Here is an 18,357-nt window from a genome sequence, read left to right on the forward strand (position 1 = left end):
TTTGGACATTTATTTATTTTTTTATTGAAAAGAATAACAAATTTACAGACAAAATAGGCATTAACAAACAATGTTAACCATTTACAGTTCTCAAAGGGCAGACATGGTTACAAATTATAATACGTAACAGCAATACGTTTAAATTAAATATAAAGTAATGAGAAAAAAAAACATATTGAGAGATAAGTTTTTGCAAAGGGGTAGCAAAAAAAAAATAAAAATAAATTATGGGGTACTTAATTCGTTGAAAAAAATTGGCTACTGTAATAGCTTTTTCATTTGAAAGGGTACCAAGAGATGTGGGGTTTTGGGCATAGCCAACGGAACGGAAACCAGACGATGTCGTCATCAAAGCGCGTCGTCAAGAACTGAGCGACGGAAGTGCATTTACCTTAATGTGAGCAGCGTTGCTGGAGCGGGAACCAGTTTAATGGGAAAATCGAATACTTGCACAAGTAGTGAGTTTAGTTGGATATAATATTCGGTTGTCCAGGCTTCAGCTTTGAAGTACGGCTGTTGAAAACGGATTGCGGTGTCTCTTTGGCACGACTTAACCTTTCGCTCTTTATAATTTCATTAACTGATTAATGTTGGACGATTTTAAACTAGAGTATTTTTTATATGGCCATTAAATAAGTTTGCATAAATCGAAATGGGTAGAATGGTCGTTTGTAAAGCCATTTGTTGGTGTTGTGGTGATATGATTTATTCTTGTTTGTGTAGCACTTGACTGACATGAGTTTATTTGGGACGAACACGGGATTTGGGTCCGGGGGAGCAGGTGTATTTGGCAGCAACACCGCAGATAGTCATAACCCAATGAAGGTATTATGAACACTAATATAATATCAGCCCATATAAGCTTCTATGCGTTATAATCAATTTTAGATATCCTGCATAACAGGATGTTGAAGTAACATCACCACCCGACGACAGCATAAGTTGCTTGGCTTTCAGTCCTCCTACCATGCCAGGAAACTTTCTCATCGGAGGCTCATGGGCCAATGACGTAAGTCTCTCTCTTTCTCTATTCAAATTAGCTTTATTGGCATGACCATATACAATGTACAATGTTGCCAAGGCATTCATTAATAATAATAAAAAAAAAAAAATCAATTATTTTTAATAATAATAACAATAATAAGTATACAGGTAAGTGCACAAAATATAAAGAAAAGTAACTACAGAGAATGGTGAGTAACAGTAAATTAAACTGACACTTTCAGTATTTAGAGAGGGGTAACCCTCTCTCCCTCAGATCATGACTGGGAACACATACTCTGCTGCTAAATCTATACATTCTGCCTTCTCTCCTAGGACATACGAGCGTTTCTCCACATTACCCACTACAGTTCAGGCAGTATCTGTCCTATGACTTTAAAATATGTGAATCTGATGGCCTCATATTTACTGCACTCAGTGAGGAAGTATAGTTCATCCTCTATGACTCCTTGAGTGCAGTGTGAACACAGTCTGTTCACTCTGGGTCTCCAGTTCTGTCTGTGTCGACCCGTCTCTACGGCCAGACTGTGCTTACTCACACGATACTTCGTCAGAAGCTTCCTGTGATGGTAGTCTTTCATTTTGGTCAGATATGATGCCAGTTTATATTGTCTTAAATTTTTTATTGACTCCAAGACAGACAAAAATAGATTTAACCACAAAATTATGCATTTGGAATGCACAAATATAAAATAACATCATACCCACATATAAACAAACACACAAATAGAAATACAGAAGTACATAAAAAAAGACAAAGTTCAACATAGGAAAAAAAAAATGAAAAAAATAAAAAATTGTCTCCCTCCACTGCCCCACACTAGGACCTCTCCAAATGAGACAAATAACTGCCCCATTTTGTGCCATAAATCGATAGGTTCCCCAGCCGTCTGTAAGTCACCACCTCGAAAGCTGCCACTTTACCCAACTTGGTGCACCACTCATGAAATGAGGGTGCATCAGTTGACTTCCATCCTCTAAGGATTAGCTGTCTGCCAATCATCATGCTGGTTAGGACCCAGCTTTTCATATATTTATCTCCTATATTCAGGACCCCTCCATCACCCAAAATACCAAGTCTTGGGCAAAATGAAAACTGAGTGTCCAGTACGTCACACACAGAATGCTGGATCCTCAATCTTAATACAACCCCAAAAAACATCTCTTGAGAGAAGACTAAGCTCCATCCCCCAGACTCTGAATTAACAGGGAGTAATACACAGAAGCTTCATGACCTTTCCCATAAGTAGTAATCACCATTTCCAGAGTATCTGCTGTTTTAGGGAGGTGTACATCACTCCCAAAAACAATACAGAGCAGGTGGTGCAGCTGTAAATACCTAAAGAATTGAGATCTGGGAATTCTAAAATGTTGAACCAAATTTTCAAAGTATCTCAACACTCCACTCTCATATAGGTCACCGAGTGCAGTAACCCCCCTCCCAATCCACTCTGACCAACAGAAAGTGGACGTAGTAATATGTAATTTAGGGTTCAGCCATATGCTTGAGGTAACATTTAAATAAATGTCCGAATTAAACACTCTGGACACTTTAGTCCAAACCATGTGCAAATGCTAAATAACGGGGTGTGACTTCTCCGTTTAGTTTGATCGAAAGGCTTTGCAATGGCGAAATAGGGGCAAGAACTTCTTGTTCAATAAGAAACCAGGGAGGGGCCCTCTCAGGTGGAAGCGACCAATGAGCCAAATGTCTAAGACCGAACGCATAATAATAAAACAAAATCTTGGGTAGGCCTAGCCCACCCTTGTCAGTCGGCCTATGTAACTTACTGGAATGTAACCTGCGACGCTTTCCATTCCAAATAAAGGACTTCGCTCTGCTATCAAATTGTTTGAAATAAGAGAGGGGGACATCTACAGGGAGAGACTGTAGCAGGTAGTTGAATTTTGGAATACAATCCATTTTAATAACATTAACCTTCCCAATTATAGATAAATGTAATGAAGCCCACCTGCCCACATCGCTCGAAAACCTTTTAATTAAAGGGTCAAAATTAACTCTAACTAAATCACATAAATTTGCTGGGAATAAAATGCCCAAATACTTATTGCCCTGTTTGGGCCAATGAAAGGTGCCCGGTTGAAAAGCCGTTACTGGGCAGTACGCTGTCAGCACCAAAGCTTCGGATTTAGACCAATTAACTCTATATCCCAAAAATTTAGAAAAGGAATGGATAATTCTGTGGAGGCAAGGCATAGATCTAGTAGGGTCGGAGACGAATAATAAAATATAATCTTCGTTAAGCAGAAGCTTATGTGCCACACCTCCCACCATCACCCCTGGAAAATCATCCTCCTTTCTTATCGCGGCTGCAGGGCAAGACAGAACAATAATGGGAAAAGAGGGCAACCCTGCCGAGTACCCCTATCCAGAGTAAAATAATCTGAAATTAATCCATTAGTTTGTACCGCCGCTTACGGGTGTCTATAAAGTAACTTAATCCATCTAATAAAAGTATTCCCGAACCCATATATTTCCAAAATCTTAAAAAGATAATCCCATTCTACCATATCACATTCCTTTTTCGGGGTCAAGTGAGATGGCAGCGACCGGAGTCTGATCATTCGCCACTGACCACATGATATTGATGAAACGCTTAATGTTATCAGAAGAGCTGTGGCCCTGAATAAACCCCACCTGATCTATATGTATAAGAGATGTCATAACTTAATCGGTTAGCCAGAATTTTTGACAACATTTTTACTTCTAGCTGGATCAGGGAAATTAGATGGTAACTTTTACACTCGCTTGGCAATTTATATTGCCTTAATTTTTTGGAAGATTTGGGTGATATGATTTTCTTTCCGATTCTCAGGAAAGTGTCCTGATTTTAAGAGCAAATTGAATAATTTGAGATTGGCCTCATTCAGTTTGGGGCTGCCATGTTTCAACATCTCTTTGCAAATTCCATCTGAGCTGCAAGATCTTTTATTTTTGGGAGATTTGATTTTTTCCTTTAGTGATATTGAGGTGTTAAATGATTTAATTAACCCTTTATTGTGTATTCTAGTTGATGTAGTTAGGAGGTCATATTTTTTTGAGTGGAGTTTAGTTCACTTTGTGTATAACGGTTTCCAAAATGTTCTGTCCAGGTGTTTGGGTGACAGATGGGAATTTGTTGTTCTTTTTTGGACTTATTTAAATTGTTCCATAATTCCCAGAATACATTTTGATCAACTGCTTCCTCAATCTTGTTGAGCTTTGTTGTCATGTTCATCTCTTTTGCTTTTTAGCAGTGACTTGTGCTTTTTAAGAGTTTGTTTATAGGTGGCACGTGTATGTTGGTTTGAGGGGTCTCTGTGTTTTTTATTTGATAACAATCGTTGTTCTTTTATTGACATTTAACATTCTTTGTCAAACCAGTCAGTTTTAGCAGTTCTTTTTACTCCTGTTCATTTTTTTTTTTTTTCAATGATTTTCTGGCAATTGTGAAAAAGGTTTTATTTAATTGTTTTATGTTAAGTTATACTTTATTGTCCTTTTGCAAGGAAATTTGTCTTGGACTCGAAAGCCGCAGTGATACACAACAAATAACAACACAATACTAAACAGTGACAATTAATACAATCATAAAAGTAATAATAAAAATGTACAAAAAAATAAAATAAAAAAATCTTCAGATGTGGTGAAGAGAAACACATCTGTCATGTTCTCAACCTGAGTGCTATGGAGTTCTGCTTCATAGTGGGCTGGAGTATCTTTTCTCCAGAAGAATCTGGTTGGGAGGGGATACTGTTTAGACTTCTGATCTGAAGATGGTAGAAGACTGGCTGACTTGTTCAGACTAATGACAGTGGTCTGAGAAAGGTAGCTGTGGCATCACTGTGAAGTAATTTGTCTTGTTTTGGTCTAGATCTGTGATGGCGTAGTCCACTGTGCTGCTGCCTAGAGAGGAGCAGTAGGTAAATCGGCCAGAGTATCACCCTTTGTTCTCCCGTTCACTATATAGAGACCCATACTTTTACAGAGCTGCAGAATTTGCTTTCCTTTTTTGTTTATTTTGTTGTCATAGCTGAGACGTGGTTTAGTAGGACATTTGTTTTGATGTATATTTGTATTATTGATAATAAACTCATCACCAAATGAACTAATATAATCCAGTTCTTGCATTCAGATCCCCTATTATCAGGACTGAGCCTAGAGACTGAAAATGTAGAGAAGATCTCCTCACTATAATTGGGTGACTCATTGTGTGTGTGTGGGGGGGGTGTTTGGCGAAGTCCATTCTCCTGGTGCTGAGGTCGTTTGTCCCAGTATGCAGTATGATATGTGAGGGTGCGCCCAATTCACCTTCTCTCAGCAGCTTGAGAGAGAGGTGGGACATCAGAATTTCCTCTCATTTCTCCCTGGAAACAGTCATCTCTGGTTGAGGTGGTTGCCGTTAGAATCACAGAGGATGATGATGTTGTTTCTAGTGCCTGATATATCGGTCGGCCGATATTAGCCTTTCACGATATATCGGTATCGGCGTATATTTTACCGATATGTGCCGGTATGAAAACCTTTTTCAGAACATAATGCAGAAAACAATGCTTTAGAATTGGTGTCATAGCGTAGTTTGTCCAGCAGAGCGCGCTCCGACTCCATTGTTTACAGAGCTGACTCTTAGCTGATGGTGGCTCTGCAGACAGGGCAGAGTTCAGCTCTGTGTCGGTAAGTTGCTAACTAGTTTGTGAAATACATACTGGAAACTTAATAAATAATGACCCCATCATTTACCCTTTTCAATATAACTAATATAACATTAACCATGTCTCTGACAACCATGTCACTCATGTCTGTTTGCTGTTAGCCAGCTATAGTTTGCATTAAGTAATGTAGCAGATTGAAAGGTAAACATCAGAGCATCTTTTTGCAGCTCAGCAGACAACGGTGCGGTGGTGGATTGTGTCTGAGTGTTGATTTCATGCTATGTTGATACCAAGTTGGTGAGATGCAGTGCTGGAAAGTAAAATAAACAATGTCCGTCTTTTACTCTCCGTGACAACAAGCTTATAGCTAACTAGCTAATCACATAGCTACTTTCATTGTTGTCAGCTGAGTGGAAGCTAATGTGTAAACATGTATTCACCAAACTGTTTTGTTCAGGATTCACATTTTGGTACCCACTTCAACCGAACAATTCCAGTCATTGCATTTATAAATTGTAATATTTAAAAGTCTGGTTTTCCACCGTTGAAAGTTTCCCCTGAACTTGTATAGCAGAATACGGTGTAACACTGCTGCTTATCTGTTTATCTTGACTCGGCAGTATTAATATAGTAAGCATTTGGCTGATACTAAACAGTACTGATGTTTATTTAACTATTTGTTTTATTTATTTATTTTAATGGTCAGCATTTGAATGATGCTAAACAGTTCTGATGTTTATTTAGCTATTTATTTTATTTTTATTTTAATGGTCAGCATTTGACTGATACTAAACAGTTCTGATGTTTATTTAGCTTTTATTTGTATTCTTTATTTAAATGGTCAGCAACTGGCTTATACTAAACATACAGTACTGATGTTTATTAAGCTATTTATTGTATTTTTATTTATTCTTTTCTCAGTGTTCATTTCTAGAATTTGTTGACAATGTATAATAATAATGTAAAATATTCTTTGATAAAAATATTTAAGAAAGCAGCCTTCTGAGTACTTTTGCATAGTCATATCGGTGCAAATTCGGTGAAAAATCCACATAGAAAAGGTCTGTTTTCATTCCAGCTCAAAAATTAAATATATTGGCCACCCAATCGGTGAATTTCCCTCTTTAAAATCGGTATCGGTCTCAAATCCCATATCGGTCGGGCACTAGTTGTCTCTTCTCTTCTCTGTTGCAGCTGATATGTTGTTGTGGTCTGTGGATATCTCTGTCTGGTGCTGATGTCTTTTCTCTTGAAGTTCTGAGAAGCTTGAGAGACCTGAGAAACCTGTAGGGTTGCAGGGGATGGGATGGTGTGTGTTTGTGTCCTGGCTCACTGTTGCTGTTGTTCATGATGTGTTCATTGCATGTGAATAGCTGTTATCTCATCTCTTCCAGTTGTTTCTCCAGCATATTGCTGTGTTGATCTCTCTCTTGATCATCTCCTCTCTCACCCTCCTCAGCTCATCTTGCAGCTCCTGGTTGTTCAAACTGAGGTCAGTGTTTGTGGCTGTTATGTTGTAGGACTCTACATTACTCTTCAACTCAGGATCTTTCTTAAACTTCTGAACCTCCATTTTAAAGTCTCTGAAATTCTTCTGGAGTTCAAGGCTACAAGTTCATGGTCAGCTTTATCTCTTTTTCACCTCCTAGAGTGAGTTGTCTGCCTTTACTGATGCCACCTTTTCTGCTGCAGTTCATGGCAGCTATGAGAGTGCTGTGCCAGACTGATGACTGATCAGTGAAGAATAGCTGTTTACATCTCTGTTGGGTTCTGGGCCACTGTAATCAGACAGTAGTATGTCTGGGTTCTATCTCAGGATCATCTCTTAGATTTAACTTGTGCTGGATATATTATTTACAGCTCCTCTTCATTTTTGAAAAATGCTACTGCCTTAGGCAGGCATCAGTGATGATCTGGGGGTGCTTCAGCAAGGCTGGAATCGGGCAGATTCGTCTTTGTGAAGGACGCATGAATCAAGCCACGTGCAAGGTTATCCTGGAAGAAAACTTGCTTGCTTCTGCTCCGGCAGTGTTCCCCAACTCTGAGGAAGCCATCAAACAAAGCCGAGCTGCTTGAATTTTTGCGCCAGGAGTGGCATTAATCACCCAACAGCAATATGAAAGACTGGTAGAGAGCATGCGAAGACACATGAAATCTGTGATTGGAAATCAGAGTTATTCCATCAAATATTGATTTTTGAACTCTTCCCAAGTTAAAACATTAGTATTGTGTTGTTTTTAAATGAATATGAACTTGTTTTCTTTGCATTATTCGAGGTCTGAAAACACTGCATCTTTATGTTGACCAGTTGTCATTTTCTACAAATAAATGCTCTAAAATGACGATATTTTTTTTGGAATTTGGGAGAAATATTGTCAGTACTTTATAGAAATATTTTTTCATTTTACTCAAACACATACCTATAAATAAATCCAGAGAAACTGATAATTTTGTAGTGGTCTCTTCGTGCTTCAGCACAGCCATTAACCAGGAGAACAAAAAATAGCACTCCATGTCAAAAAGGTTGCAGACAGCTGCAGCAGTCCTAGATATTAATGATAATGGTGAAGTTTTTGATTCATCAGTGTCTTGTCATCTAGGAGACATTCAAAGCAGTGGTAAGAGGTAACATTATAGCCTAGGGCTTGAAGTTGTAATTTAGAGATTTATTTTATCAGGTCAAGTTTATATGATGCTGTGTAATTATAGCCTGATTTGGATTAAATAAAATGTGAGAGAATACAATGTTTTTTTTTATGCATTACCTCGAATGAGAAGATCTGGTATGAAAACAGTCTATTTTAAAACCGTGGTATATTGTAAAACCATTACATCCCGTCACTATCAACTAACTATGTTTGTTTGGAAATCAGTAAACAGGAATGTAGGTTGTCATCCGCTTATCTGTGCAGCGCGAGCAACCCAAAGCAGATGCATTTGCGTGCATCTCTGAAAGTAAAGTGCTGCCTTAATTTATCTGTGCCAGCAGCTCGTGATACACATTGTTAACTAGCGCAGTTTCTTCACACTTAAATTGTGTTAAGCCGTGCTCTCACTACTAGTTAGACTACCGTCAGACTACCTGAATCACTGTAATGTTCACATTAAACACCATGGTTTCTTGTCGTCGTCTTGTCTCATACGGCATTCATACAACTACACATCAGAATGCAGACAAGGTGCACAAACTACAAGATCTTTGACCAAGAAGCATCCCCGGCCTACAGCGTTTTAAAAATATTTTCTCAAACAAATCACGGGAGAAATAAGTGACCACGAGATTTTGCCAGAAATAAATGGTTATGATCAGCTCGCTGTCCAAAACTGATTTTGTCTGAAAAACAAAACGGAAACGAAAATAGAAAAAATGGCAGCAACAATGTTTGGAAAGATGTGGGTAGGCTTTCTTTGTCTGTTTTGGGGAAAAACAATTGGAGGTAAATAAAACAGCACAATGTCAAGTAGAGTGTGCAGACCATATTTTTATTTGTAAAAAAAAATTCTTTTATTACAGTAGTTAAACCATTTTTATTTGTATAGCGCTTTTCACAACACACATCGTTTAAAAGCAGCTTTACAGAAAATCAATTGTGTAGCAAGCTGAAGGCGACTGGCAAGGAACACAAAACTCCATAAGATGTTGGTTAATGGAGAAAAATATCCTTGGGAGAAACCAGGCTTACTGTGGGGGCCAGTTCCCCTCTGGCTAACCAGCATGAATATAATGCCAATATTAGTTATTTATGTGCATTCAATTTTATACAGAGTTATAGATAATGATAGATGTTTCTGGTTGTGGCAGACCTAACTAAAGCAGCCTAATTTTGAGTTGATGGATAAATTAGGTGTATGCCTGGCTAAATAGATGAGTCTTTAGTCTAGACTTAAATTGAGTTAGTGTGTCTGCATCCCGAACAGTGTTAGGGAGACTATTCCATAGTTTAGGAGCCAAATAGGAAAAGGATCTACCTCCTTTTGTGGATTTTGATATTCTAGGAACTATTAGTAAACCAGAAATTTGTGATCTGTATTGAACGTGTTGGAATATAGCATGTCAGAAGGTCACTTAAGTGCTGTGGAACTAGACCATTCAAAGGTTTTTGTATTTAGTTAACAGAATTTTAAAATTAATATGAAATTTAACAAGTAACCAATGTAACAACACTAAAATGGGGCTAATATGATCATATTTCTTGGTTCTAGTTAGCACTCTGGCAGCTGCATTTTGAACCAATTGAAGTATATTTATTGAACTTGCTGGACATCCTCCCATTAAAGCATTACAATAATCTAGTCTTGAGGTCATGAACGCATGAATTAGTTTTTCGGCATCAGCAACAGAGCATGTGTTGTAACTTTGCAGTATTTCTGAGGTGGAAGAATGCTGTTCTACAAACATTGGAAATGTGATTTTCAAAGGACAGATAACACCAAGTTCTTCGCTGTAAAAGACGACGTAACGGTACATCCATAGGGAGTCAAATTATATTTTAGCAGTTTATTTTGAGAGGTTTTTGGTCCAATAATTAGAACCTCTATTTTGTCGGAATTGAGAAGAAAATTTCTGGCCATCCAATCTTTGATTTCACTGATACACTCTGCTAATTTAGAGAATTGTGAATTTTTGTTGGGTTCAGAAGAAATATAAAGTGTGTATCGTCAGCATAACAGTGGAAACTTATTCCATGATTCCTGATAATATCTCCCAGGGGAAGCATGTATAAGGAGAAAAGCAGAGGCCCTAAAACTGATCCCAGTGGCACTCCATACTTTTGTTTGATTTGACAGTTCCTCTTTTACATACAAAATGGTAGCGGTCTGATAAATAGGACCTAAACCATGCTAATGCAAGTCCACTAATGCCAACATAATTCTCCAGCCTATTCAAGAGAATGTCGTGATCTATCATGTTGAAGGCAGCGTTAAATTCTAAAAGCACTAGAAGAGAAATGCAGCCGCGATCAAATGATAAGAGCAAGTCATTTGTAACTCTTAAGTGCAGTCTCTGTACTGTGATGGGGCCTAAATCCTGACTGAAATTGTTCATATATACAATTTCTCTGTAGAAATGAACATAGTTGGGAGGACACTACCTTTTCTAGTATTTTCGACATAGTGTATTTGAAATTTGTCTGTAATTAGCCAATTCTCCAGGATCAGGCTGTGGCTTCTTAAGCGGTTTGATAACTGCCATTTTAAAGTTTCTTGGGACATGTCCTAAGAATAGTGAGGCGTTAATAATATTAAGAGGTTCTGAGATTACAGGCAATACCTCTTTTTGTTATTAACAATTTGTATTGATTCCAGTCACAGATTAAATAAATATGACAGAAAATATGGAATCAAATTATACAAACTTAAAACCCTTCCCTCCGAACATTTCCCACCCCCCCCCCCACCCGACACAAACACGCACCTCAGTGGTCTGATAATAAATTAATGACACATAAACAATAAATCAACAAAGTATTTGGAAACAAAAACAAACAAAAAAATCAATAAGAATGTACACAAACATTTAACATTGTCTATCTCCCCCCTAGAGCCCTCCAAAAAGTCAAAATAACTGCCCCATTTTTTTTATTTTTTTATTAAATAAACCCATGTTGCCAGGACTTCTATATATCATCCCCTCAAATGCTGCCACCCTGCCAAACTACGTGCACCACTCCCGAAATGAGGGCGCTCCAGCCGACTTCCATCCCCTAAGGATGACTTGTCTTTTGATCATAACACCAGCCAGGACCCAATTCTGTATGTACTTTATGTAATCCCCTATATTAATAACTATCCCATCGCCTAGAATAAAAAATCTGGGGCAAAATGAAAGTTGAGTGCCTAATAGCTTACACGCAAAACTCTGAACCCTCGACCAAAATCTTGGATCTTAACACACAAAAAACATGGGTTGTGTCCCCGTCTTCTGATTGCCATCACCAGCAGATGGGTGTGTCTTTAAGACCAAGCCTATACAATCTAGAGGGGGTCCAATAGAATTGATGTAAAATCTTAAATTGCATCAGACGCACCCTTGCATCTCTAGATGTAGACTTGACGTTTTTAGAATCCTAGCCCACACTCCCTCCTCCAATACCAAGTTTAAATCTTTCTCCCATAATCTCTTGAGAGAAGTTGAAGCTCCGTTCCCCCAGACTCTGAATTAGCAGGGAGTAATACTGATGCCTCATGACCTTTTCCAAAAGCAGTAATCACCACTCCGAGTATCTGCCACTTTAGGGGGGTGTATGCTACTCCCAAGAATAGTACAGAGCAGTTACTGCGTGACGCAGTAAATTTTTTTTATTGACTCCAAGACAGACAAAAATAAATTTAACCACAAAATTATGCATTTGGAATGCACAAATATAAAATAACATCATACCCACATATAAACAAACACACAAATAGAAATACAGAAGTACATAAAAAAAGACAAAGTTCAACATAGGAAAAAAAAAATGAAAAAAATAAAAAATTGTCTCCCTCCACTGCCCCACATTAGGACCTCTCCAAATGAGACAAATAACTGCCCCATTTTGTGCCATAAATCGATAGGTTCCCCAGCCGTCTGTAAGTCACCACCTCGAAAGCTGCCACTTTACCCAACTTGGTGCACCACTCATGAAATGAGGGTGCATCAGTTGACTTCCATCCTCTAAGGATTAGCTGTCTGCCAATCATCATGCTGGTTAGGACCCAGCTTTTCATATATTTATCTCCTATATTCAGGACCCCTCCATCACCCAAAATACCAAGTCTTGGGCAAAATGAAAACTGAGTGTCCAGTACGTCACACACAAAATGCTGGATCCTCAATCTTAATACAACCCCAAAAAACATCTCTTGAGAGAAGACTAAGCTCCATCCCCCAGACTCTGAATTAACAGGGAGTAATACACAGAAGCTTCATGACCTTTCCCATAAGCAGTAATCACCATTTCCAGAGTATCTGCCGCTTTAGGGAGGTGTACATCACTCCCAAAAACAATACAGAGCAGGTGGTGCAGCTGTAAATACCTAAAGAATTGAGATCTGGGAATTCTAAAATGTTGAACCAAATTTTCAACACTCCACTCTCATATAGGTCACCAAGCGTATTAACCTCCCTCACAATCCACTCTGACCAACAGAAAGGGGACTTATTAATACATAATTTTGGGTTCAGCCATATGCTTGAGGTAACATTTAAATAAATGTCCGAATTAAACACTCTGGACACTTTTGTCCATACCGTGTGCAAATGCGAGATAACGGGGTGTAACTTAACTTCTCCGGTTAGTTTAATAGAAAGGCTTTGCAATGGCAAAATAGAGGCAAGAACTTCCTGTTCAATACAAAACCAGGGAGGGGCTCTCTCAATTGGAAGCGACCAATGAGCCAAATGTCTGAGACTGAATGCATAATAATAAAACAAAATCATGGGTAGGCCTAACCCACCTTTGTCAATCAGCCTATGTAACATATTGAAATGTAATCTGGGACGCTTACCATTCCAAATGAAGGACTTCGCTATGCTATCAAATTGTTTGAAATAAGAGAGGGGGACATCGACAGGGAGAGATTGTAGCAGGTAGTTGAATTTTGGAATACAATTCATTTTAATAACATTAACCTTCCCAATCATAGATAAATGTAATGAAGCCCACCTGCCCACATTGCTCAAACCTTGTTATTAAGGGGTCAAAATGAACTCTAACTAAATCACACAAATTTGCTGGGAATAAAATGCCCAAATACTTAATGCCCTGCTTGGGCCACTGGAAGGTGCCTGGCTGAAAAGCCATTACCGGGCAGTATGCTGTCAGAGCCAAAGATTCGGATTTAGACCAATTGACTCTGTATCCTGAGAACTTAGAAAAGGAATGAATAATTCTGTGGAGGCAAGGCATAGTAGTCGGATACGAATAATAAAATATCATCTGCGTAAAACAAAAGCTTATGCGCCATACCTCCCGCCACCACCCCTGGAAAATCATCTTCCTTTCTTATCACGGCTGCTAATGGTTCCAGGGCAACACAGAACAATAATGGGGAAAGAGGGCAACCCTGCCGGGTGCCCCTATCCAGAGTAAAATAATCTGAACTTAATCCATTAGTTTGTACCGCCGTTTACGTGTGTCTATAACTTAATCCATCCAATAAAAGTATTCCCGAACCCGTATATTTCCAGAATCTTAAAAAGATAATCCCATTCTACCATATCACATGCCTTTTCAGTGTCAAGTGAGATGGCAGCGAGCGGAGTCTGATCTTATGCCACTGACCACATGATATTGATGAAACGCTTAATGTTATCAGAAGAGCTGCGACCCTGAATAAACCCCACCTGATCTATATGTATAAGAGATGTCATAACTTAATCGGTTAGCCAGAATTTTTGACAATATTGTTACGTTTAGCTGGATCAGGGAAATTGGACGGTAACTCTTACACTCGCTTGGATCTTTGTTCTTTTTAAGAATCAGACTGATCCGGGCTTGTGTCATGGTTGGCGGAAGCTTTCCATTTTTTAATGATTCCATATAAACTTCTAACAAAAGTGGAGCCAGTTCTGTAGCATAAGATCTAAAAAGTCAGTGGCAAAGCCGTCTGGCCTCGGAGCCTTAATTACCTCACCAAGCTCCTCCGAGGTTATCTCAGAATCAAGAGAATTGTTTTGCTCAATCGTCAGTTTAGGGAGTTCTAATGGTTCCACAAAGTTTCTATCTTCATCAGTAGACGAAGACATGGAACTATAGATATCAAAATAGAATGCTTTTAAAGAATTCTTAATATCAATGGCCAAGGTAAATATTTCACCACCAGCAGATTTCACTGAGGGAATGGTAGAAAAAGACTCTCTCTGCTTTATCTAGCCAAAAGCTTCCCTGCTTTGTCCCCCAACTCAAAGTATGACTGTCTTGTCCTGAATAGCCAAAACTCCACCTTCCGCGACAAAATAGTATTTTATCTGTATTTCAATTGGGTCACTTCTCTGAGGCCATCAGACGACATTCAGCGCTTCAGCTCTGCCTTGGCACTTTTAATATTCCCTTCCAACTCCACGAGTCCTCGTGCTTTGGATTTTTTTGGTGAATTAGGCATATTGTATGTATGGTCCGACCCCTAAGAACCACCTTAAGTGTCTCCCAAGCCATGTCCACAGAGGATACTGAGGACCAGTTGGTCTCCATATAAACATTTATTTCAGCCTTTAACATTTGTTGGAATTCAGGATTTTGCAAAAGGTATACATTAAAGCACCAACTATATGATTTATTTTTCTCCGTATGTGGCAACACATCTAAACTCACTGTTTCCAATTTAGCAATCAACAACAGATGAAATGAGGGACTCTCATTCTATTCTTGAATAAATCTTATGGACTGATGAAAAAAAATTATAGTCCCTACCAGATGGGTTCAAAAGTCTCCAAATATCTGTAAGTCCAAGATTTTACACATCCTGTGAAGCGTCAATGTTGCTCTATGGGGCTTACACACTTTTGCTTCACTATGATCAAGGACTGAGTCCATCAAAAGTCTCCTCCCAATATTATATCATGAGGGGTGCCAGCGGCTTGCAACATCCCTTCAAGATCTATAAAAAAGCCCTGATCATCAGCCTTAGGTACGTAAATATTAGCCAAAATCAAAGTTTGCCCCTGAATCTCTGCTAAAACAATAATGACTCTTCCTAATTTATATTTAATCTGTTTGAGACATTTGAATTGTAGATGCTTATCATTGTAATGACTCCCCTGCTTTTACTTGAGCCAGCACTAAAGAAAACATGTCCACCCCATACCTTCCCAAACTTTTCAGCTTCCTGCAGGGAAAAATGCGTTTCTTAAAGAAACGCATCATATTTCTTACGTTTAAGAAAATAAATAACCTTCTTTTTATGGGGTGCCCCAACCCATTCACATTCCACATGGAGAGAGACAATCCACTCATTAACATTTGACATTTTGACATATTAGAAAAAATAGATTGTGTGTCAAAAATAAAATAATAAAGACTACCTTCCAACATTAGTGTAACAATCAAATCACAAACTTCCCCCTGAACCAAACAAACAGAAAAAAGGAAAACATGCGCATTAACCCCGCGCACGACAGCGCCAACTGGCATCCATCCCTCTAAACTCAAATAGTCCATGTACACCTACGAGAGCCCCCGCGACAACTTTGCCGTCGGATTGCTCAAGTCTGGTGTTTCTATACAAATTTTGTGAGACAGAATTACACAACAGAAGATAATCTATAAAACAAACTAGGCGGAATAAAAACAAAGAAAGTGTAGATTCATCCCAATAACTGTCCCGAAGGTGTGTTCCTCCACAAAACAAACTCCAGCCGCTAGCAGAACCAGCAAAATAAATAAATAAAATAAAACATTCAGTTTCCCCGGACAGTCAAACGAATGTTCAGTGAGCCGGCCCATTCGGCTGTTACATGAGTGCAACAAATGACCCAATCACTCCAATGCCTTCAAGAAATATTCCACAAAACAAACACCAACCAACAGGAGACATAAGCACAAAGAACATGCAGATTCATCCACAACACTGTCCCGAAGGACTGATACTACAGTAGTTATAACCTATACTATGTGTCAAAATGTCAAATTGATTGATTTATGACATGTGATATATGACCCCCCGTCACCCCTGATTGACAGGTATGTGTGACATGGGGTGGCATGTCCTTCCAGGCTGATGGGGTAGAAGATGGTCTGGACATGTTAAAGAACATGTTTGGACATGATCTTCCTGGGATGTATTGGCCATTCGTCGGATGTCAGCGATTGTTTATGGTGCGTTTATGTTAATGATGTCTTACCTCTCACCATTGTTCCTTCATGGTATGTTTTCACACCTACATCACTACCTACATCCTGAATTTGTTGTTTAAATAATGGTTTAAGATGCCGTAGTTAAAACACAGAAGACACTCTGCAACTTTCTGTTACAATGGCTGCTCCAATAACTCCTAAAACCCCTAGAAGAGTGTGTATTTCACAAACAAGAGAATGTTGAAATGAGAGCAACTGACTTTTGTGCCAAGGAAAAAAACAATGTTAGCTTGACAAAGCTTCTTCATGAAGATGTGGATTTTGTTAAACGTGATTTCTCATTGTCTGGTAATCGTGTAGAAAAATATGTGTTTGACAAAGTGATGCGAACTGTGAAACTCTATGCTGTGGATATTGGAGATGATTTTACATCACAGGGACCCCGCCTGATTTTCCCTGCCAAAGAGTGGTTTATATTTTACAATTACGTTTGGAGAGATTTGAATGACTGTGGCGACGAGCCATTGTACATCACTGATTGGGACGGCATGACTCCTTATATTTTTTGCTGCAACAACAAGACAAAGGTCCGTGAACGTGCATGGCCTATTCCCGAGTCTGAGCATCACATGTACTATGACATGAAACTTTAGTTCAGTGGAAAGATGTTCGTATGCTGGATGAAATTTTTACCTGTATTTACAAGATGTTTAGATGGTGTGACATATATGATTGCTACATTTCTGTAAAGACGATATTGTTTCACCCTGAGCTGGGCGTTACGAACCTCGAAGACTGCCTCTTAAGTCCACCCCCATATTACAGCCATTAAAAACACCTGCAGATCGATACATTTGCTACATACATTCACCATGTCTCAAGAATCTATGTCTGTCAGCTGCTACAGCAACACTCCTGAGACAGCACTGGCGATGCCTGATGACAATGCAACACCGCTGGAGCCCCACCCACAAACTTGTGACAACAGCTGGTTGGATAAATTTTGCAAAGATCTGGGGTATCACAACCTGACCTTCCTTACAACGCCATATGGCAACGCTGGAGCTGCGGCCTATGCTGGGATTGATGACACAGACAGTTATATCCGCTCTGACAGCTTCAAAATCATAAAAGCGACTGTCGTGGTCCTTCTGGAACATCTCATCAACAAAAAGCTAAAAGAACTCTGTTTGGGCTGCGAGGTGGACCATCCGAGTCAAGATTAGACATTCCTGCTTGTTTGAACCTGATGTCTGTTTCTTTGACATGTACTTTGAGGAACTGTCACATAATCTGGTTAAACCAGGACTTGGTGTGGTTTGAGGATTCAACCCACAGAGGATTCAGGGGATGGTGGACACTATTTTGCATGAACTGCGTGACGAAGTTTACATTGTGGAATAGCTTCGTGATGTCAGAGAGAAAGTTGTGGATGTCTGTTGCGAACAGATTGTCTATGACGCCGTGGACAGCTGGAAAGGCTCCGCACAAGTTGCCTGAGTGTGATACTGAAATGGGGAATGTGCAACGGGACAGGCAAAGTGTCTACTTAAACGTCATATTAGATGTGAGATGACCAACTTAATGTACAAGGTCATTAATGACTGTGTTGATGTACCTGTTGCTGTAAACAGATGTGGTGTTGATCCCAAATGTTTAACAAACCTCAAGAAGCAAATGTCTGTTGTAAGAGGCATGTCAAATGAGTGGACAGATATGATGCGTATGTGTATTAATGTGGGCGATCCAATTTGTGCAACTGTCAGAAAAATACTAGACCTGGTGACTGAATGTGGCAGTTGTATTAGAATTGCTGATATAATGTGTATGTGTACGTATGTGACTGATTTGTGTAATCATGTTGTCAAGAAATGACCAGACTGATGTTTGTGAAATTATTGAAACCCTAGTTGATTACATTCTTGAG

General features: G+C 39.0%; 1 protein-coding gene across 4 annotated transcripts in view; it reads left to right on the forward strand.

Moving 5' to 3' along the window:
* The first annotated feature begins 352 nt into the window (after positions 1-352).
* The window catches only part of LOC127446054 (mRNA export factor-like), a 77,313-nt gene continuing 59,308 nt past the window's right edge, over positions 353-18,357 (forward strand). Inside the window, exons 1-4 of one of the 4 annotated variants that reach the window (XM_051706680.1) lie at positions 353-458; positions 724-825; positions 905-1,009; positions 16,317-16,451. In XM_051706680.1, the coding sequence (XP_051562640.1) occupies positions 736-825; positions 905-1,009; positions 16,317-16,451 (330 nt within the window). In that variant the 5' untranslated portion in view covers positions 353-458; positions 724-735. Of the gene's footprint in view, positions 459-723; positions 826-888; positions 1,010-16,316; positions 16,452-18,357 lie in introns of those variants that run through there. The other 3 variants (XM_051706686.1, XM_051706682.1, XM_051706687.1) reach the window with 3 other exon arrangements.

Source organism: Myxocyprinus asiaticus, chromosome 9 (genome assembly GCF_019703515.2).
Source record: "Myxocyprinus asiaticus isolate MX2 ecotype Aquarium Trade chromosome 9, UBuf_Myxa_2, whole genome shotgun sequence".
Lineage (NCBI taxonomy): Eukaryota > Metazoa > Chordata > Actinopteri > Cypriniformes > Catostomidae > Myxocyprinus > Myxocyprinus asiaticus.